The sequence below is a fragment of the Tachysurus vachellii genome, chromosome 17, assembly GCF_030014155.1.
Source record: "Tachysurus vachellii isolate PV-2020 chromosome 17, HZAU_Pvac_v1, whole genome shotgun sequence".
Taxonomy (NCBI): Eukaryota; Metazoa; Chordata; class Actinopteri; order Siluriformes; family Bagridae; genus Tachysurus; species Tachysurus vachellii.
This window is the reverse complement of record NC_083476.1, coordinates 8,490,930-8,514,554: the sequence shown is the minus strand read 5'-3', so window position 1 is coordinate 8,514,554 and position 23,625 is coordinate 8,490,930. Positions and strand designations below refer to the sequence as shown.

Here is a 23,625-nt window from a genome sequence, read left to right as displayed (position 1 = left end):
CTCTTATGTATTCTTTCAGGGAGGTTCAGTATATAGTGCTGCAAAATATTGCCACTATGTCCATCCAGAAAAAGGTACAGCATTTAGATTTTTTTCAATGTTGTATTTAATAAATAATTATATCCAATGCATTCATGTTGTTAGGCCACTTGCTTCGATAATGGTGTTGAAATGTGTGCTTTAAATGCACATAAATTGTAAGTAAAGTGTGCATCTGTGTTTTGTTATTAATGTATTAATAACTGAAAGTATCTCTCAAGTGTGTTTTGAAATGTATTCTGTGTGTTTAGGGCATGTTTGAGATATTCTTGAAGAGTTTTTACGTAAGATCAACAGATCCTACACACATCAAAACACTGAAGGTAATTTATCTAAATAAAGTGTTTCATCATGCAATGTAACTTTCATCCTTGTCTGAAAATGAATGTTCGCTGATCACATTGATTGACTATTAATTTGTTTTGATAGCTGGAAATACTAACTAATTTAGCCAATGAAGCCAACATCTCCACCATTCTCCGTGAGCTGCAGGTACATTTCTTTTTTTTTCTTTTTTTTTGGGATGTTAAAATGACATGGTCTGGTGATGTCCTGCTGTTTATGCAAGAAAACAATCCAACTCTGTACATAACCAGTAAACCCACAAACACTTCATAAATGTGTAGGATACAAAATGATGATATGAAAAGTGGAGCAGAGCAAGGTTTATGAAGCCCAGGTTCACAATGTTGCTTTCCTCGTTTGTTGGAGGGCAGTTGTTGTAGGTCAAGTTAAGCATGAGGCAGGTGGACTGGAGCTCAAAGGAGATTGGAGGAAATCCAAAGAGAATAAGGACTGTATCCAGTTATTCTATGAAGGTTCTAGGGGCCCAGGTTAGTGGTAGATAACAAAAATTAGATTAATGGGAGGTAACGGATTCAAAAGATGAGCTGGTGCAGCATGTGTGAAGGACTATTTGTGGGCTGGATTGTGTTTGTATAATCACCCTGCTTGTCTCTTGTAGAGTGCAAGATAGACAGAGTAGAGTGCACCGGAAAGAGCTGCCAGTGTTGCTGAATTGTGTGTGTGTGTGTTTGTGTTTGTGTTTGTGTTTAGACGTATGTTAAGAGCCAGGACAAAGAGTTTGCAGCCTCTACTATCCAGGCAATTGGAAGGTGCGCGACCAACATCTCTGAGATCACAGACACATGTCTCAATGGCCTCGTGCTATTGCTTTCTAGCCAAAATGGTAAAATACACAAACACACATACACGCACACAATACCTATTTCTCATGTCACGCATTCACAGTTAGTTACGGTATTCCTTAAAAACGTACAAATAAAAAAAACTTAATCAGAAAAGAAATGTTTTGGATCTTTTGTTATTTGAAAAAAAAATATACAGTGTTCTCTGTTCTCTTTGTACATTTTTGTAATAGTTAATAATTAATGTATTAATATTTAGATCCGCTTCAATGCACACAGTCCTGCAGAAGAGGTGTAACAGTGTGTAGTGGTGGCACAAAAGGTTAATTCTCTGGTTTGTTAAACGGAAGGTCTGGGCTTCAAACTCCAGCACCACCGAGTTGCCTTCAGGGTGCTGTATCATTGCTGAACCTGTGCTCTGACCCTAACTTCATAATCAGGGATATGTGTAGAAAAGAATTTCACTATGTTGTAATGTATAGGTAACAAAAACTAAGGCTAGTTCTTCTGCCGCTGCTCCTTGCAGGCAGATTGCGCTGCATAAGAAATGCATGTCCAAAATCACATCATACCTTCTGAGTACATATGTATGTTTATAAGCTCTCCAAATTGTTTTTAAAAAAAATAATTAAAACATGTAATTCAGACTCAAAATTAAAATCGTCCCATACAGAGCATCAGTTATTCAGTTATTTACAGGTTGGTGGTGTTTATATTTTGACTTCTAGTGATGCTGGTTTTCTGGATTTACGCATGCTGTTTTCTTCTTAACAATTTTACAGGCAGGACTATGTTAAAGCTGATGTCAGGTTTACAGAATCAGAATGATCTTCCTGCTAATTTACCCCAGCTACAAAAACTACTTCTTACTACCTGCTCACTCAGCTTCTTAGAGCACCATTCACAAATGCTCCATCAGGTTAAAATAGATAGTTTCATATACAACATTTTGTTTCCTAGTTTGCATGAATGAGAATCGGCAGATTAGCAGGACCTCTTTACAATGGAAATAATCATGATCTGCACAAGATTGTGTTCTGTACAGTTAAAAACCAAATAGGGCTGAGGGCAAATTAGCCACATTATTATGCAATACGTTTTATATCTGCACTTAACCACATTAGAACACAGAGCAAACTATTTCTGACAATGGTTTTTAGAAACTTATGAGTCTAAATGGTTTCCGGTTACCACTGTGTAATACAGTTAAATGCTTGGACAAGAAACATGGTTTAAATTAAGATGCAACATGTTTTTGGTTTTTTTATTAGCCTAAAAGGGATAAATGGCAGTGAAATGCACAAAATGTCCAAAATACACCAACACACCATATGATAACATCTGAGTTATGTGAAAATGGAAGTGTTTTTTTATTCCTACAGAGTAAAACAATTGTGTCTCTGAATTTAAAAGAGCCAGCTGAGGTGGTTCAAGGACGCCTGTTGGTTGGCTTCTGTTTGAACACTCACACACATCCCAGTGGACATGCACTTTTAAGTTATTCTTTATGATGTTTAATTGAGTATTGGTACATTTAATAAAAAAGCATTGACGAACACATCTGATTTTGTCTTTTTCAGAAACAGTCGTAGCGGAGAGTGTGGTGGTCATTAAGAAGCTGCTCCAGACGCAGCCCTTACAGCACAGCGACATCATCAAACACATGGCCAAGCTGTTTGACAGCATTACGGTGAGACCTCTGCAACATTTCTACACTCAAATAGATACACTCTTAAAACACACAAAAAGGCTAAGCTGTGTTTAAAAAAAAAAGTGTAAATATTTTGTATCATTACAGTTTAATTCATTTAATCCTTAGTATTCTACAATTCCTGCTCAAGTTTATTGGATTATAAAAATTATAAAATTAAATATACAAATAATTCCAAACCCGAATTGAAATTTGAGAAAATGAGTGTTTTTTTAGGCTGTAATGTGGCATTATTTATGCTTATATACTGAGTAAATTACCTATACAATGTATTTATTCTGTGCTGCATGTCTGTGTCATTTAAGCATATTGAGTCAAGAGACAGCTAGAAAACACGCAGCACCTGAAAATGCTTTTTTTTCCTGTTGTACTACTTCAGATTTTCCTTATCTATTTATATGCTATATCATATGAATTATATTAGATATTAACCACAATCATCAGATAACAATATACATACATGTACTGTACGTTTTGTGGTGTATCTTGTTGCTACACTAGAAGTTTTTTGATTTGCTATTTCATTCTGATCAAAATGTAAAGACATATCAGATGATTTGTAGTAAATATACAAGCTTGTATCATGTTCTGTTTTTGTGTTTAGGTGCCTATGGCAAGGGCAAGTATTCTGTGGCTCACTGGTGAATATTGTGAGCATGTGCCAAAAATCTCTCCTGACCTTCTAAGAAAAGTGGCCAAGACCTTCACTAGTGAAGAGGACATTGTTAAAATGCAAGCAGTTAACCTTGCAGCCAAACTGTACCTCACCAACTCCAAACAGGTATCATAAAATACACAAACCATTCGTCACAATGTTAAATTACATGATTTATTTTTTTAAATAATATATACATTTCTAAAGCTTAGTCATCCTAAGATGATGCTTTATGTTTGAAGTTGTTTTTTTCCCCCCTAAAAAAATCAAAAATCTCCTTAGTAACTATAATGGAAAAAACGTGTGTAAAGTAATATTAACAGGGGCATAGCCATAGATTTTATACATACATAGCTATACATACATTTAAAGTCTGTGGAAACCCTTTAATCTTTAAAGGTTGAGTGTAATTTTGAAAGCCTTACAAACAAACATCTAACGTATCTAAACTGTAGAGCATCATCTTTATTTATGTTTGTACATCATCTATATTTGTTGAAATTTCAATATAAATTTTTTTGCATTTAAATAAAGGAAAAAAATTCAAATATTTGTTTATATATTTTTTTATTTATCACTCTTTTTTATTACTCTTTTATTTACTACACATAGTTCTTAATAATACTCTATTTATTAATCATTAACAGATATTTTATTCTCTCTAACTCCAGACTAAGCTGTTGGTACAGTACATTCTAAACCTGGGAAAGTATGATCAGAACTACGACATCAGAGATCGTACACGTTTTATTCGGCAGCTTATAGTTCCCAATGAGAAAAGTGGTGCTTTGAGCAAATATGCAAGGCGAATTCTGCTGGCACCCAAACCTGCCCCTGTGCTGCAGTCTGCCTTTAAAGGTACACTCTTCTGCCTCTTTCTCATTCTCTCCATTTGCATGTCTTCTTTTTTAGTTACGTTCTATAAAAAAATCTTAAGATTAACAGCATTTGGGCTAGTATGTTTTTGAGTTCATATGTAAAAAACAGAGCAACACTTTTTGGTCATGCAATGTAGATTAGAATGTGAGCATATTGTCTATTTATGCAAGTCTTCAAAGGGGGGAAAAAAGAAAGTTTTGGTGTCCCTGTCAGGTCTTAGTTATATACAGTATGCTTTGTGACAGTTATTTTAGCTGCCTGGAACAGTATATTGAAGTGAATCAAGAATACAAGCTTCATGTCATGTAAACTTTCAGTTTTAAGTATGTACATCAAAATTGGGTGAAGTTTTGTATGAAATTTTTATACACACCACCCCAGCCTTCATTTAAGTGACAAAATTGAACAAATGAACATAATCATAATTTGACGGTCATAAACAATACTATTTGAAGTCTGGAACCCACAGACCTCTCTCCTGGTGATGATGTGTTGTTCTTTTACTGCAGCTGTCTCCAGTTCCTGCTTGTTCTTGAGGTGTTTTGTCTTCAGCAATCGAAATGCATGTTCGTGTGGATTCAGATCTGTGATTGACTTAGCCACTGCAGAACATTTCACATTTTTCCTTCTTTGTTGATCTTTGTACAATACATAGTATGTTGTTTTAGAAACTCTAATTTGGCTTACCCATTTATAATGGTTTGTTCTGATGAATGCTTCTCTTGATTGTTGACTTTGAAACTTTGACAAAGTTCTAGTAAACTGCTGTAAATGGATTTTCATTCATCAGGGAAATAATTAATACATATTTATTAATACAGATTAATACATATTTAAAAAAACTCCAAGTTAAAGCTTCATTATTTCATGTAGTATTTATAGACCTGAGTGTATATGAGGTTATTTTTAGTTTGATAAGCTAACATTACTTATATGTTATAGCTAACATTACTATACAGGATTTCCATGTTGATTTATTCAGTGTAACACAGCTATCTGTGGTTTGCAGACAGACCCTTGATGACTTTCTGGTCCAAAACTATGGTTGAAATTATCTTATTAATGTTTAATTACCATTAGCAGGAACCTGTAAGGAAAAGTCTCTAATCCCCGTGAATTACTAGGTGCATTTCTAAAAGTGTAAATGAGTGAGGATCATGGTTGAAATTTCTTAAAGCCAATTGCCTGTCTGTGAAGCATTGCCAACTATTAGATAGTTACTGAGTGTTTATATGCATGTGCTAATTCTGAGTCCTTCACTTCTTCATTTATTCTCTTATCCATTTTGCCAGCAATTATATCATTAATGCTACAATAATTGCACTTTGTTATCCTGAAATAAGATTTGAATTGTAAAAAATGATTCAACACTTCTCTAAAGAAACATGATTACTCTATCCTGTCAGAGTTTAAACTTGTTCTTGGCTCTCTGGGCTGCATCTAGGTTTTGCTTTTCATCCCTAATTGCTTTTCTGCAGTCACTGTAAGCACCTTCTGGTCTCTTGGTTTAATTATCACCTTTAACGTCATCGAGCCATCAAATGGATGCACAGGAAAAGCATGCCCAATTTGAATACGGGTATGCTCGTTCCCTTTATTCAAGGGTACTTAAGATAAGTGCAGGTGATTGGTGTCAGATCATTGCTTCCTTTCTTAGTCTGAACAGGCATCAGTTTTACTGGAGCTCTAGCAGGAGACACTTGTCTTGCATCTTGTGATATATAATCACACACCGGTTATTCTCATCCAGTATTGAGTATGTGTGGCTTTTAGCAGCCATCAGGTGGCAGTGTTGTTGTTCTCTTGCATGCTTGACTTCTTGAATGGAAAGAGAAGAGAATGTTAGACCAGAGGGGGCTGTTGAGGGGCATATTCAGATGAGTTCTTATTTTTCAGCTGTATTTAGTTGTGTTGGTTACGTATCCACCAAATTCACAGTGCACATTTTCAATAACTTAAAGGTGTTCCATGTTCATCACAATAGATCTTATTAGTACTTTTTATTTACTGTTTACTGAATGTAATAGTAGTGCTGTATTTACATGAGAGCACCATTGCAGAATCAAGCATCAGCACATACCATGCTCTTCCTAACTCTCTGCTTCTGCTATCACTATTATCCTGCTTATTTGTGACTGTTTGCTATGGTCTTGACTTATCTCAGAATTTCAACTGAGACAGAGCTTGTTGGTTATGGCTTCTGAAGCTAATATTAGCTCTAAGGTCAATAAGAAATGCCTCTACTATTCTTCACTGTCTAGCATGTGTTTTATTTAAGTTTCATACTCATTCTAGGGGTTCATACTCATGCTGTGGGTGGACACAAGAAGAGAACACTAAGATAAAGGTGATCAGTCAGACCAACTTTGGTCATTCTGTTATTAAATCCACAAAGGTGAGAGAGAGTGCTGTGGTTAAAAAAAAAACAATATTCAGGCCATTTGGTTTTGCTTATTCAGAAATGAAGCACAGTTATTTGGGTGGGAAGAAAAGATAATGTACAGTGCCCATGCCCATAATAAGTGCCCATGCCCATAATAATGCCTCCATGTCTGACAGATGATATATTTACACTTTAGTTTATGAGCCCTTCCATTTCTATCATTCTGGTACAAGTTAATCTGGGTTTCCTTTGTTTAAAGAATCTTTCTTGAGTGTTGATCAGTGACCTCTCATATCTATCCTTACTCTTGACACTTGGTGGTGCACACTGCTGCTCGAAATGGCTCCAGTGGACAGCCTTGAGACCCATGGAACTGCTGTTGAAAGAACCATTTGGAGACTATTGCGCTGTCTTTGAACTGCTGTTGCAGCGTTTGGTTTTGTGCTCGGGTCTTCATCAGTAAACATTTAAATTCCTTATACCTTTGAATTCCAACCAAAGGCAATTTCTAACTTTTCCTCTCTCTCTCTCTCTCTCTCTCTCTCTCTCTCTCTCTCTCTCTCTCTCTCTCTCTCTCTCTCTCTCTCTCTCTCTCTCTCTCTCTCTCTCTCTCTCTCTCTCTCTCTCTCTCTCTCTCTCTCTCTCTCTCTCTCTCTCTCTCTCTCTCTCTCTCTCTCTCAGGTCTGTTTTGTTTTTTCAGACAAATGATTCACTTGCATTGACAGATCCTTAAACCACATATTTAGAGTTTATACCTGAAAGCAGATGACTACTGAAAGCAGATTCACTAGGAATTCAGACATTTTACCTTATTAATTTTCCCTGAAATAAGAAGAATACAGGCTGCACCTGGCCATGACTACTCAATCAGTTGTCCAATTATTTTTAAGTCTGTGGAAAATATAGAGAGTACATTTTTTACTATGTGAAAATGGCTGTAATTTCTAAATGGTTAATATCAGTTTTATCAATCTGTTTAAATTACAGATGAAAGTCTACATTTCCTTTGCATCTGGATTACTTTAATTCAAATCCAGAGGCAAAATTACTGAGGTGTATTGAAAATTGTCAATGTTTAAATTCGTCTGCACCCGACTTTGAACAGGGACCTAGAAATAGTGTCTTGTCTTGAATATTAGACAATTAATATATTCCAAATTTACTTTTTCTTTGTTTTGAATATTTAAAAATTCTAAAACTTTTTTTTATTTACCATTTGTTCAAGAAATTTGAACTGCAGTGATTTGGGCCTATATTCACTCTTAACTCAATCTGAACCATTTATGCTGGAATCGTAATGTTGTGTTGGCTCCTTTTTGGTTGCTTCTTTCAATTATAAAAATCGACCATCATACAGACTGTGGATTAATGTATCTATTCCATTTTTACTTTTTAACTGGTTTCTTTTTTCCTCTGTATCCTCTTTCTGTGACCAGCAGTCAGAGCATCTCATTTTCTCTGCTCTGATGGCCGATTTCTGTAGGTCAGAGAGGTCAACAGCCTCTCGCCTTGCTGTGATTAAACACATAAATTCCTGCAGTAATATGGATTCTTCACATGTAGTCAGTCATAGGGAGAGTCCTTCTAAATCCACACTGCAAGTTTTAAGTAATCTACACAGTGAGGTGGGACAATGGGATTGTATTAATTAGAGTTAAATCACGGACACAGCTGACCGGGTCTGGCAATATAAGCATGTATATGGGTAGCTACTCAGTCTTTTTAGTCTGATGCAGGTCCAACATGAATGCTGACCTGCAGGCAGTAAATTCAGTGATTCTATTAGCATATGTCTATAGAAACTACATGCATTTCTGTTGTAAATAATACAAGAACAAATGTGATGACTTCCAGATCAAGAATTAACTGAAAATTACAGTAATGCAAGTTTGGAAACTGTTTTATGCTTTAAATCATGACTGGATTTTAAATATAGGTAATGTGTTTGTAATGAAATGTGTGAACTTTTGGGGGGAAAGCCTGTAACCTAAGGCTATCCTAACCTTTATTTCCATAAGAAGTCATTTTTAAAGTAATAGCTCAGCTAAACTAACCTAACCTGGGATTTAGGTTGGAACCTTGAGATGCAAGTACTTTCACACTTTAATGTATTCAAGGTTTGTATTTAATGCATGATACCATTCTCTGATGATGGAAGTATAAACATACCATCAGTTGTTTGGAAATTATTTCTAAGTTGGAGCCAGACTCAAAGAAAGTCCATAGTTCTTGTGCAGTCGTTTTCTTAGATTTTTCCACTGTATAATGAATGTTAGTGTATGTTAACTTTAATATGTAATATAGTAAATTAGTAATATAGTAAATTAAGCTGAAATCAAGTGTTTTAAAATTAACCTTTGCATTGAATCTGTGTTGCTTGTCTCTAAGAAACCTTTATCAATTCTGAGTAGACCTCTCCAATCTCTTTTATTTTTATTTACTATTTTATTTCTTGTCTCTTTTACTTAGATCGTGATCGTTTTCAACTCGGCACACTGTCGCATACTCTGAACTCTAAAGCCACAGGCTATCTGGAGCTATCCGATTGGCCACCTGTTGCTCCTGACCAGTCTGTCAGAAATGTGGAGGTGGTGGAAGCGGTAACAACCATTTCACTAAATGTGATTTGTTAAATGACCGATGAATCATTTTCTTGTGCATTTCCTAAAAGAGAATTCACTATATTTTTGGGGTTTTTTATATGGTACAAAATGTACAATTGTACATGTGTAAGAATTTTGTTGCAATATGTAATTCTGTTGAAAAAAAACCTTTGTGTCTGTTTGTGTAAGGTGAATGAATGGGCTCCATCTGTCAGCAAAGCCCAACCTGCTACATCAGATGGCCAGTTCTACTCAGACTCTGGAGAGGAAGAAAAGGATGAGGAGGAAGGATCAGATAGCAGCAGTGAGGACAGCAGTAGCAGCAGTGAAGGTGGGTTTAGTGTTTGTTTTTTGATTTTGTAAAGTATGGAGGCATAGTAAATTTAAATTGTGTGTGTGTGTGTGTAGAGTCAAGCAGCAGCACAGAGAGTGAGGAGAATTCTGAAAGCAGCAATGAATCTGAAGAAAGCTCCAGCCAGTCAGAGAAGAACAGCAACTTGGGTTCTGAAAAGAAAAAAAGGAAAACTCAGAAAAACAAAGAACTCCAGCAGGGCAGAAAACCCAGTAAAGACAGGTACCAGTACAACCTTTACAGTAGATCCCTCATACTTGGTTAGTAGAATACTAAGTATACAATTGTAAGATCTGTCTAATAATAAGGAATAACATTGTTTTCTTTTGTTTGATTTATTTTTTTAAATAAGAGAATTTATGCAGAAGTAAGTCTTTAGTTGTCCTTTGAAGACAGGCAGCGACTAAGCTGTTGAGACATCTAGTGGAAGTTCATTCCACTACCTAATTGCCAGAACAGAGACGAACCTTCTAACATGAGGAAGGCTCAATAGATGTGCAGCTTCATTTGGAACAGTTACAAAAGTTGAATGGCATGCAGAGGCAGGACAGGTGATTGTAAATGTATGCCCAAAGGTTGCATGCAAGAGAGAAGGTGAGATCTGAAAGTTTTCTGGAGAGATGACAATATTCTGATGATAGACTGCATCTCCTGGGATGAACAGCTGTTTACTTTTGCTGGGAAAGAAAAGCATTGCCAGGTTGTGCCATGAATTCCTGTGAGGGTGGATAAGAATCCACCCACTCTTTTATATTGTTACTCTTGGATATTAGGTTCTTGTGATCATAGCAGGACGTTTGGGAATCTAGTGCATGGATGCTTTTCTCCTTGGACTTCTACAGAATGATGAAGAAGGCCGCCTTGATTTTGTTGTTTCACGGACATAAGAATCCTTTACAGCCAAAACTTGTTTGGCATTTGGCAGATGCCCTTATCCAGAGAGATGTTCAAGAGCTTTTAAGTCTCCATCGATGAATACTTACACTGGTTCACTAGGTTGCAGACTTAGTATACCATAAACCAGAAACTTGGGTTGGTGGTGTTTTTTGTTTTTTTTTTACTTATTTTTATTTTTTTTTAAATACACATAAAACAAACCAGGAAAATAAGTGGTAGTTTAAGTGTTTTATGAAGAGGTAGGCGTTCACCTGTCCTTTGAAGTGATTGAGCTGTTCAGACATCAAGTGGAAGTTCATTCCACCACCTCGGTCCCAGAACAGAAAAGAGTCTTTCTGTATACCCTCAGAAATGGTGGGACTAGTTGAGAAGTGCTAGTTGCTTTGAGGGAGCGAGGTGCAGTGTGAGGAGTGAAAAGAGCCTTGAGGTAAGGCTTCCTAGAGGAAACTGGTCCATTTTTGGCTTTGTAGGCAAACATCAGTATTTTAAATCTGAAATCTTTAAAGCTGAAAGGTCGAGGAGAATGAAGACAAATGACAGTTTGTCTGATCTAGCAGCATGTCGCTAGAACATTTAAATCAGACTGTTTGGGATCTTAGAGGATTTTTTAAAAGAAAAGAGAGAAGTGATACTCATCTGTAGTTACTGATGTCTGGTTGATCCAGAGCAGGTTTCTTCAGGATGGGAATAACCCTTGATCTCTTAAAGGTAGTTGGTACATGACCATCCATTGATGATCATGGTGATGAAGGGCAGAAGGTCTTGTGAGATGATCTAGAGCATTCTGGATGAAATGAGTTCCAATGGGCAGGTCTGGTGTTGCAGGACAGGATAATTTTTTACGTTGATTATGAGAAGAACATTTGGAACATGTAGGATTCAGGGTATGGAAAGGCCTGACTCTTCGTTTTTTGTAATCTCATCAAAACATGGAGGAAAAGGAGTCAGGGTTTGATGGGCTGACAAACATATCCATGTCTGTTGTGTGTTTTAGTGACTCAGATCAAAACAACAGGCATTTGGATAAAGCTAGTGTGGGAAGCGAGCCAAGCAGTTCGGAGGACACTTTGTCTAGCTCAGAGTCTGACTCTGATTCCGACTCCCCAACTAAACAGAAATCAAAAATCAAATCCCAACCAGCCAAGAAGGTAAGAAGGGGGGACATGTGGGTTTGGTGAGACAGTATATTATATTTGCACTTTGTAGCAAAATAGAGCCTTTCTGTCTAAAATATTTTTCTAATGTAGATCCATTTCACATTTTCTTTCTTAGTTGGAAGAGCAACCTAAGAAAGCAAAAGAGGTTTCTCTCTTGGATCTGGATGACTGTAAGTTTCCTGGAGAACTTGAGTAAAATTTTATCTCTCTATACACCGACTGGATCAGAGACCCAGCAGCCCAGAGAACTCGTGATCCTGTAGTATCTCCCACAACAGATGTCAAGGCACACATTCATAGACTTTAAATATATATATATATAACACACATACCGGATTAGCATACTAAACTGACCCCTTATAAAGATTTCTAAGATTAAGTAGCAAGTAGCTGGCGAGATTTTTGGATGGAGAAATGGATGCATCATTAAAAGGTGTGTTTCAAACACAATCCAAACCTTTTCCAGAACCTTCAACATAACTGTCTGAATCTTATGTACTCATGCAGGTTTCTAACTTCCAGAGATATTTCAAACACAGGGATATACTCCAAACTCCCAGAGATTTCTAGCACTGCCTCTCAAAAGCTTTGCATTTTCACTGTGCTGAGTAGTTCCTTGCAACAGAGGAAAAGTCAGTAGAATTAAGCACAGGTGTATGATTCCAACCCCAAAACCTGCTCAGCTCTACTCTCCATTCATGACAGTTTTTTCTTTTTTTTTTGAATGGGGCTAATAATTATGGATGACACTGTTTATTTATTTATGAACATTTGTATTTTTTTCTTTCCAGTTTCTACTACTGTAGTTACCACACCCAAAAGCTCCATCCTCTCCCCAAGTCTTTTGTCTGACCTTCAAGGACTTTCACTATCTGCCTCCTCCACCCCAGCAATACAGGTTTGTTCATATTTATAGTTCATATGTTTTTCCATCTCTCTCTCTCTCTCTCTCTCTCTCTCTCTCTCTCTCTCTCTCTCTCTCTCTGTGTATCTCTCTTTCTATTTCTCTCTCTCTCTCTCTCTCTCTCTCTCTCTCTCTCTCTCTCTGTGTATCTCTCTCTCTCTCTCTCTCTCTCTCTCTCTCTCTCTCTCTCTCTTTATATTTCTCTCTGTGTATTTCTATTTCTTTCTTTCTCTCTCTCTCTCTCTCTCTCTCTCTCTCTCTCTCTCTCTCTCTCTCTCTCTCTCTCTCTCTCTCTCTCTCTCTCTCTCTCTGTGTATCTCTCTTTCTGTTTCTCTCTCTCTCTCTCTCTCTCTCTCTGTGTGTGTGTGTGTGTGTGTGTGTGTGTTTACTTTCTGAGTGTGACAGTGGCTTTCTCCCATGAGGAAAAGTGCCTGAGAGAAAGCGTAACTGTTTTTCTGGAAAGGAAAATGTCTCTGAAAGGAATGGAGTCAAATTCTGTCTAAATTTTCTGCCTTTTTTTTTTTTGGATTAACAAAAATAAAGCCACAGATAAAATAATCTGTATAGCTTCTTATTTGTTTTACACACAGAGCATGCTTTCTCTTATCAGTCTGTTTGCTGAATTTGAATTAGATTGAAATTGATTTTTCTCTGTTTGGTCTGATTCTGTTTCATGCTGCACAACATTAAGCAAACCAAAAAACAAAAGCATTTGCTTTTTTTCTCCCCCCCACATTTGAGTGACTTGCAGAAAGGGTTGGGGATAGAATTTGTTTTTTTTCTCAACATATTTTTTCCAATCATTTGTGACAAGTGTAACCATGGAAAATGTAAACAAACCCTTTGCAGTCATACTGTATATAAATATCAGCAGACATTCAAAAATGTAATGGAAACAGACAGCCGGTGAGTGTTAAGCTTCTAAATGAACTCATTAAATTCAGCGTCTTTTAACTCCTATGATACTCATACAATATCATTTTGTCATACAATGTCAAACTTTAACAAGTCTTAACAAGTCATTCACATGGGAACATATTTACACTGTGTAAACATTGTATTAGTCATTTTTACCTATTATCAAACAGTACTTGATCTAAGCCTTAGTTTGCATTTGGACGTTAATTGCTCAATTTCCAAATGCCGTTTTTGAGGAGGAAATGTATATGATTGCATATTGTTGCTGCATTATATACCATTTGGTCCTTATGTACCTAAGCACAGCCATATTTGGGCCAGATGTCTCAGCTGTCTATCCCAGAATCCCTACTGAAAAATCCCCACTCTGTCTTTGTTCATCTCTCCATTATCCCCGGGGTAGCAGGGTTGCCTGGGTTACCATGGGATTGCCAGCAGTGGGGATAGGGGGGTGATGTAGGCTAGTCCACAACTGCTTGATTGACAGACTCATCAGGACTGCTGTGCTGCTATAGGCTGTTAGACACAGATCATTAGAATACTCCCCATGAGGCTCGGCTGCAGTCTCATCAGAGCTGGAATAAAGGGCGAAATGGAGAAGAGAATGAACCGGCTGATTTCAAGTCAATGCTATGCATAAATACATTACAGGCCTTTAGATTCTCAGTCACAGTGAATAAACCTAATCTTTGTTACACACACACGCACATACTCGTTCATCCATGCCTAAAAGGAAACCTATGCAGAAAGTCTTGTGTAATTCATATTCATTTACAAAATTAGTTCAGCAATTTACCAGCAATTAAATACTTACGGGTATGTTGTTTATAGGTAAATAAGTGTTGGGTCACCTGAGATGAAGTGGAAAGTCTTTACCATCTCTAAGCTAATTATGAAACTAGAATAGAACAGCCAGGAGTGTTATGCCTATATATAGGAGTATATAGTCTCGTATCACCGCCATTTCCGAAGGATCTTTTATTTATTAAAGTATGGCAATATACTTTTCCCTATTCTAGTAAACATTTTACACAAATGTCATCTTATGTAAACCTTCAACATATCAACAATAACACACATCTGTCAAAATTGAGCATCCACTGTACAAGTTACTGAACAAGAATGTTACCATAGAAATGACCTATAATAAACCATTGATTTTTATTATGATTTCTTTTGGAGCCATGCATTAAGAAAATTAATGAACACCAAACTTGAAAATTAATCAGAACTCAACAATGCTATGGTATAAAAAATGAAGTATAATTATATGATTATCATGTGTTGATATTTTCAGCCATATGTGTAGCCAAGGAATATTTCAGTGGGCATGTGCACACGTCAGTCATCTCAGCAGTATTCTTTCTTCAGGTGGGGTGGGCAGGGTGCTGGGGGGTTGCAGATGAGGAAGGGTTGGGGTCAGGTGTGATGTCTGCCTCTTTCCCTAATAACATTTTGACATTGGGATTCATTCAAAAACACATCGTTTCTGATAGCATTTCATTCATAATTAAAGTGAGTGGGACAAGCATCAGCCTGGGGAAATTGAACTGTCGGAGGCAAGCACAAACCAACTACGCAAAACCTGCTGGTCGTTTGACCCCATCACACTGAGAGGGACGTGTCATAATTTGTTCATTCGATACCCATCAACCAGTGCTGACCCTGCTGCATTTGTAGTGTGCCCAGTGTGAGCCTCATTATCACTCAGAAGCATGGACAAAATATAAACCACACATGCATACAAAGATAGCCTGCAATGTACAGAGTCTGTTCTCAGAGAATACAAGCTTGCACTGGTGTTAATCTCATTCAAGTGATCAAAGTTTATTATGAAATTGTATTTCTTGCTGGTACGCAGCAAAAAAATAATAGTCTTAAAGCCTCAACATGTTTCTGTCTTTTAACTGCTTATTGTAACACTTATACAATTGAATTTTATTTTATTTGTATAGCACTTTTAACAATGGATATTGTATTTATATTTACCCCTTATGGGCAAGCCAGGGGCAGAAACCTTGAGAGGAACCAGACTCAAAAGGAAACCCATCCTCATCTGGGTGACCACAAGAGTGCACTGGTTGCATTCTATTTAACCTGTCCTAGCTTTTACCACACTAGGTGTAGATGAACTGCTGGTAATTATTTGATGTTTTGTTATTATTCAGCTCCATCTCATTCACATTCCACTTGTATGAAGAAAAAAAAAACATGAGATTGAACTATAGTTTGAACCGTGCCATAAACAGATGAGAATGAAGTAATGAAAATGCTAAAATAAAGTGCTAAATTTGAATTTGGATTCATTTTTGAAGTAGATGGAGTCTTTTTGTACATTATTTCTCTCTGTACAAGTTTATGGTGAGAAATGAGACCAACAGACTTTTTACTCAACACACAGGGATTGATGCAGTACAAACACACACATTTAATGAACATTAAAGACAAATGATTGGTGTTTTTTTTTTTTTTTTTGTATGAACCTGGGAGACCCTTTGTACAACCTTCATAGCTGAATGTGATGGTGGTTTTATGAGAGCTGATCTCCACTGACATGATTCTGATGGAGCATATTGTGGTGTTGCAGCTTTGGCTCATAAAAATATTTGTACTACTCATTATACGGGGGTACACTTTTGTACAGTACTTTTACTACTCTTTAATATTAATAATAATAGTTTTGGTATGGGTGCACGGTGGCTTAGTGGTTAGCACGTTCGCGTCACACCTCCAGGGATGGGGGTTCGATTCCTGCCTCCGCCTTGTGTGTGTGGACTTTGCATGTTCTCCCCGTGCCTCGGGGTACTCCGGTTTCCTCCCTCAGTCCAAAGACATGCATGGTAGGTTGATTGGCATCTCTGGAAAATTGTCAGTAGTGTGTGAGTGAATGAGGGTGTGTGTGTGTGCCCTGCGATGGGTTGGCACTCCGTCCAGGGTGTATCCTGCCTTGATGCCCGATGACACCTGAGATAGGCACAGGCTCCCCGTGACCCGAGGTAGTTCGGATAAGCGGTAGAAAATGAATAGTTTTGGTAAACCCTGAAACTGATATCAGCTGATATTGAGATTTTCCAGAATTATTTTGGTTAACGCACTGGAGCGCACACACAGTTCTTCAGTCTCTGAATCTATTCTATGTAATATGTAATATTCTACTAATTCTATGTCTAAATAGAAGTACCTCATATATAACTAAATTAGATTACAGGCAGATATAGAAATAGATTTTCATATACTTCAGCCATTATTTTTTCCCCTCTGTGGCATGTGTGTTGTGTTTGTCAGCAGTTTTTTGTCAGAATGTGAAGGTGACTACAGCGAGTGGCCATCCATCACACCACTTCCTTCTAGCTTATTCATAATAAGGTGCTCAATCAAACTCTCCTACACACACCTGCACTGTGTGTGTACAGTATGGTCAAGGTTACACTCCTCTCCGCTTGTTATTTACTCATACAGAGCAGAGGTGGTCGTGTGTGTGTGTGTCCTTGAGTAGAGTGACAGTGTGGTCATCATGGTAAATTAAAGAGAGCAAGGTAATGTAATGTTAACATAATGGTCAGTTTGATCAACACAGGCCATGACAACAACAAATGTCTACACCACCTCTGCTTATTGTGTCTGCCTACAAATGTGGGTTAAGGACAGTATGCTTTGAGTATGGGCTTTTCTGATGTTTGTATTTACAGATATATTGTTCATCCTCAGGTGTTGGTTTTAGCTGTGGGTGAAAATCAGAAACGGATTGACAACCATATGGCAACCAATAAAAATACTGTTTTTCTTGAATGGTGGGGAAATTAGAATGACTAAAATGTACAAAAATGATCACCACTAACATCATTGATGCTGTGCTGTAGGAGTTTCGAATATATTGTTTTAATTTGCAATATCTGTTCTCATCTTTAGCTCTTTGTCTCTGAAAGAAGTAAAGGAAACGAATTGAGGGCCATCAACTAGTTGACTGTGATATCAACTAACATGCTAGCTATGAACCATGAAATGTTTAATAATCATCCACATCACATCTAGTTCTTCCCTTCATTTATGATGTGATGTATATGTACCCATACAAGAATAGCAAACATTTCTCTAGCAACTTTGCTATCCAGTGCAATGCAGGATTAAAGTTGGACTGAAAAAATTCTGAGAGACTTTTGGTCCCAACAAAGATGGTCTGCTGTGGGTTTCCCCTTAAAATTCACAATACTTTATACCACCTGCTATGCTGTATCAAAGACCACTGCTAGCTGGTGAATAATTTTAACTGGAGCACAATTTACCCTGTGTGGGGCTGTGGCGTTGCATAGTACCCAAGAACTAACATGAAGCAGTTCTCCCGTGCCATGTGACCAGATTAGCCCCGAGATAAGTTATTTACCAGCTGACATTCACATTCAGCTAGATGCACATTCAGCACATTCAACATGACATTCAGCTAGATGCACACAACTGCCGTTCATCGCCGTGAATGCCCAGCAAATTAAATGGGCTGTTAAGTGTTTTATCTGCAAAGTATATTTTATGCAGGAAAAATCATTTTGTTGTGACTTTTTGGATCAGAGACTCTCACTTCCCACTTGTACAGGTTGTCATTAATTAATGCAAATTGGGGAAAGTTTATCTGCTACCATGTTTGCACAAACTTCACACTGCCTTACTTGTTGAGACACCTCAAGTTTATTGCTATTTGAATAAACCCCAGGCAATTAATTTCCAAAATAAGAGTTGTTTTCCTGCAGTTTTGCAAGTCAGCACACTGCTGCTACTGTGATTAGTGTGCGAAATGAACCTTACATAGGCCTGAGTTTCCTTTGTGAATAGAGCATAGACTGATACTTAACAAATAAATCAGTGAAGTAAATCTATATTGGGAAACAGTCTGTCTAGACAGCCAACATACTTACTGACGCATCGGCACACACATCTTGAGATTTCTCTTTACAAACACAGGCTATGAATGTACATCATACCACATAAACATCATGAAATCAAGCCTATCAACATCTCCACCAGTACATCCTTATCAAGCTTATCATGTCCGTGCAATAAGCAATAACCTCTCCAAGTCATGACCCTGCGCTTCTCAACCCTGTCTCAAGTTCCTGAATGTGAAAAAAACCTAATAAAATATAAATATATACAGATAAATGTAGAAAAAAAGACTAAATTATAGCTAAATATATAAATAAATGAATTGAGGAACACAAAGGAAAATCAATACATAATTTAACGCATAAATATTTGTAAGCATTTAGATTTATTTATTTATACAAGGGGCATTGAATCTATGCACTTTTTTACAGATCAAATGTACATTATCCCAGAATTTCAACATTATTTATTGTACATGTGAATAACAATAAAAATGTATGTATACCTGAAACATAGGCAAAAGCTATTGAGCAGTAACAGAGTCCTCTGGTAAAAAAAAAATAATAATTTATTTTTGAAACAGCTTTTTTCTTTTATTGAGCAAATAACACTACTGATAATCATGTCCTTGTCCAAGTTTCCTGTCTAGAGAAATAGGCTTGACTGAGCTTGATTTAGATTATTTTGCATGTCCTTACCTTGTATTGTTGTGGATGTGTCTTGGAGAAAGTCATGCTGTCATCCTTCCTACCTGCTTTTTTTGTTTGTTTGTTTTTCTTCATTTTTTTTCCTCTTCTACATGCCATCCTTCTAAGTTCAAGTTTCATGCTATACAGTGTTTAACTGAATACAATTTTGATACACTAATACAAATGATTCAACTAATGATTGCTTTAGTTCTGGTTCAACCCAGATTATTGACAGTCTACATTTAGTGTACACTGTAAACATTGATTGATTCAGTTGAGGGACATAGACACATTTATTTGTTCTGTGCCCACAGTTTTTTGAAGGAAAGGCTCAGTGGAATAATTATTCATTCTTGTGAATTTATCAGCAATGTTTCAGGGTCCTGTTAAAACATCCATTTAGTCCAGGTCCAGACTACAGTCATTTGGCAAAGGTTAATATGTATTTAATAGTTGTTGTCAATACCAATTTCAGTCAGAGTCTGTAACACTTTTGTAATATGTATGTTTGCAGGTGACCAGTCCCATGTTTGTTCCAGTTTGTTCACATGAGCTTCTCCACAGCATGACTGGAAAAGGCCTCGCTGCTCACTACCACTTTCCACGGCAACCGTGTATCTACGGCAACCACATGGTTTCTCTGCAACTGACACTTAGCAACCACAGTGACCATGTACTTCACAACATCCATATCATGGAAACAGCATCCACTAGACAGAAAATCCACTGTTTCAGCCCAATTGGTGAGATTACCAATCTACAACAAATGTCATTACTGAGTTCAATTATATCTATCACATAGATTATCACACAGATTACATATATCACATAGATACACATTTGAAGTATTTACATGGAGCTAAATGTTCTCTGTACCATAACACATACAGCTAGGTCCATAAATATGTGGATATTGACACAGTAATTGTATATTTAGCAGTCTACCAATAGCAGTTTTTGTGAGCTGTGAAATAAACCTTAAAATGATAGCTCAACAGGGAACTATACAGCTCTGCATAGTCACAGGATAAGCCTTAAAGGTGGGGTCTCCGTTGTTTGAAAGCCAATGTTGACATTTGAAATCACCAAAACAAACACGCCCCTAACCCAAATGGGTCCCACCCCGTTTTGAAAGTGAAAGTGACCAAAGTGACGTGACATGGCTAAGTAAGTGACCCATACTCCGATTTCGTTCTCTGCATTTAACCCATCCAAAGTGCGCGCACACAGCGGTGTGTGTGCACTTTGGTAGCTCCGCCCACACATACACCAGACAAGTAGAACCCAGACAAGTATTCAGAATTTTGCTCTGGTCTAATAATCCCCATTACCTCATAGTTAGGGAAAACCGTGATGGAGGATTAAGCTATCAAGCCTTTACATAGTAATATATGTCTGGATGTCTGTCTCTTGTCTTCTTTATCCCGACTCCTCTCTCTTTCTTTCTGTCTATCACTTTTTCAGAGAGTTTGGAGTTGGAGGCATCGGTAACAGTTTCACTTGGAATGGATTTTAATGACTCAACACAGGCAGCCAGTTTTCAGTTGTGGTAAGAGTTCACAATTTTTTATTTATTTATTTATTTTTAAGCACAAGGCCAAAAAATTTTAGTATAAGAATGGGTCACAATGAAGAGCTTAGTAACTTTGAAAAAAAAAAAAAAAGCAGGCTGCATTTGAAATAGAGCATAAATTGAAAAATAGAGCATGTGTGTTTGTTTCTGGTATTCTCATTTGTCTCCAGCAGTCTCAGCATATTCAAAATTCTTCTCAATACACCAGCACAGACACACGCACTTCCACACTCCGTTAGTTATTATAATGAAAGCATGTCATTACTAGATTGAATTACTGAGTTATTCTTTTCTTCTCTCTCTCTCTCTCTCTCTCTCTCACACACACACTCTCACACACACACACACACACACACACACACAAGCAAGAACAGACTAGAAGCCATATTTTAATAAATTGTTACCTTCACAGCCCTATTGCCTATAATCAGCATTTCATTTTTAAATAATCTAATATGAGATAATTGTATTTCTATAAAGTCAGTATAATTAGTTTTAGTTTTTTCGATTAATGGGTGATGGAGGCTCATGAATAACACCGAACTGCAACACTGAAGAGGATTCTTGTTAATGACCATTCCAGTAAGAGTACAATGACACTGTTATATGGGTGGCTGGTTGGGTATGTGAGACAGGGTCCAGGCAGTTCAATAAAGGCTTTACAGAGCTTAATCCACATTAGGCAATAAACTGAACACCCATTTATTCACTAATCCTTAGCCTATCAACAATACTTTCTGTCTTTTTTTTTTTTACTCTTTTGCCTAAATGTGTTTTGACCTTCCTGGAGTCTCTGGACTATACATGATTTCTTTCTATTACCTGTCTCACTCATCTTTCCTGCTTCTCTGTCCAATATGCTCTCCGTCACTCACATTTCCTTTATGCTGCCTTTATATATAAGAATCAGGGTCTGATCAGGGACTTTTTTAATATCTTGAATGGGTTGGAAGTTTGGTGCATTTTATTTTATCAGTATTTCTAAAGATTTTGAATAATGTGCAGAAGTTCTGCATATGACCAACAAGTTATATTAAGATTAATATACATTCTAGAAATATTTTTTAATAATTACCTAATACCCTACTTAATAAAGGTAACACCATTTTATTTGCATGGCTAAAAGATTTGACAATTCAACAAATTCTAGTCCAATTGTTATATTGTCCATTTGAACTATATCGATATTGCTTTTGTGATGGGTGTGATATATGAATACTAATCAACACTGCATCATAGCTTAAACATGTTCTTTATTGATAAAATGAGTATTTATAATTATAAATACCTGATTGCATTCAGTAAAAGTGTTAATGTGTTTTTACACAATATAGTTTTGTATCAAAATTATGATTTTAAGCAATAACTCATTAAATTGAGTTTTTAAAGTTGTGAAGCTATTAAAGAGTTAATATGTAACACCACAAAAAAGACACATCTTTAAGGTGTTACACATGTCCAAAACTCTTGTGGAACAGTGAGTCTGTCTTATAGATTTTTTACACTTAATCATTGTCTTTAACCAGGGCTCTCAAGTTTTGAAGACAGGCAAGCGTGACATCTCCAACCCCCCAGCACCCAACCACCCCCCCCCCCCCCACACACACACACACACCCATCATAATCATCAGTCATCATCGTTAATAATCATCAGTATAAGAGCAGTTAGCCAGGAAAGACGAAGCCTGTGTCCCAAATCACAGATCACCCAAATAAGTAGTGTGTCAAATTATCATTCCGGCTACCTGTTTTAGAGACCTACTACATGCAATTTAGTCATAATGTGCTGTTTAGGACTTGTTTTAGTCCACTATCAATCTGTTAAAATGACTGACTACCTTACTTAAGCCTTACTTTCAGCGCAATAATTATACACTGTAAACATGATTAAGACTTACAGTAAGCAGGCGAAAGGCTACAGTAAGTAACTTTAGACCAGTGAAATAAATATCACTGAAGCTGTGCGGGATCACTAGTGAGAACCAGTAAAAGCTAAAGGTAAATGTATGGCAAACACTTTGTAGTTTACAATCAATTGCCATTCTCTTTCTCTAATAGGTTGATTCTTAACTTAGATCCTCACACTTGGCCATTTTTCCATATCAACTTCGACTGTTCACCTGCTGCTTAATATATCCCATGATTCTAATGAAACAAGAAAATCAATGTTATTCACTTTACTTGTCATTTGTTTTAATGTTATTGTGTGTGTGTGTGTGTGTGTGTGTGTGTGTGTGTGGTTTGCTCTAATAAGTACTAAAGAAGATCGGTTCAGTGTGTCTATCCAGCCAGCAGTAGGAGAGCTGCTACTCCCTGTCACCATGTCTGAACAGGACTTTAACCGAGAGCAAGGTAACACACAGTTCAATGAATGCAATATATGCTATAATATATGTTTTACACTCTGCTGCAGACTGTGCAAAAAACAAAAATAATTATTTATGTATGTCACTGTGGTTCCATAAATCCCATAGAACCACAAGGGGACATGATCTGGATACCTTCTAGCTTATGTGCATAACATGTACATTATCCAACTGGACAGACACCCCTTGAAATTATTGACGTGGAAATACTCGGCAGAATCTGTAACATCAAAGGAAATGTGCATCAGTCAATGCTAGAAGAAATAACTCGCCTCCCCTATCCTGCCAAGCCTCACGCTCTCCTGCCATTAACTCTCAAAGAGTGAGGAGTCGCTGCAGTGCCTCTGATTGGCTTGCTGAGTGATCCCACACAAACAGTCACTTATGTAAAAAAGAAACAATTGGCAGGAAATTAGGCATATATTAATAGAAGCTTGGACCCAGGCATAGAGGCACTGAACTATTTTAGAACTCTG

At 37.1% G+C, this 23,625-nt stretch overlaps 1 protein-coding gene across 3 annotated transcripts in view; it reads left to right on the top strand.

Moving 5' to 3' along the window:
• Positions 1-23,625, top strand: part of ap3b1a (adaptor related protein complex 3 subunit beta 1a) — a 52,787-nt gene that overhangs the window by 15,915 nt on the left and 13,247 nt on the right. For all 3 annotated transcript variants that reach the window (XM_060890371.1, XM_060890372.1, XM_060890370.1), the window contains 16 exons: positions 20-74; positions 291-362; positions 469-531; positions 1,096-1,228; positions 2,768-2,877; positions 3,503-3,679; positions 4,225-4,411; positions 9,285-9,415; positions 9,608-9,749; positions 9,827-9,992; positions 11,662-11,815; positions 11,940-11,994; positions 12,616-12,722; positions 19,725-19,953; positions 20,675-20,759; positions 23,038-23,135. In XM_060890371.1, the coding sequence (XP_060746354.1) occupies positions 20-74; positions 291-362; positions 469-531; positions 1,096-1,228; positions 2,768-2,877; positions 3,503-3,679; positions 4,225-4,411; positions 9,285-9,415; positions 9,608-9,749; positions 9,827-9,992; positions 11,662-11,815; positions 11,940-11,994; positions 12,616-12,722; positions 19,725-19,953; positions 20,675-20,759; positions 23,038-23,135 (1,964 nt within the window). The remainder of the gene's footprint in view (positions 1-19; positions 75-290; positions 363-468; positions 532-1,095; positions 1,229-2,767; positions 2,878-3,502; positions 3,680-4,224; positions 4,412-9,284; positions 9,416-9,607; positions 9,750-9,826; positions 9,993-11,661; positions 11,816-11,939; positions 11,995-12,615; positions 12,723-19,724; positions 19,954-20,674; positions 20,760-23,037; positions 23,136-23,625) is intronic.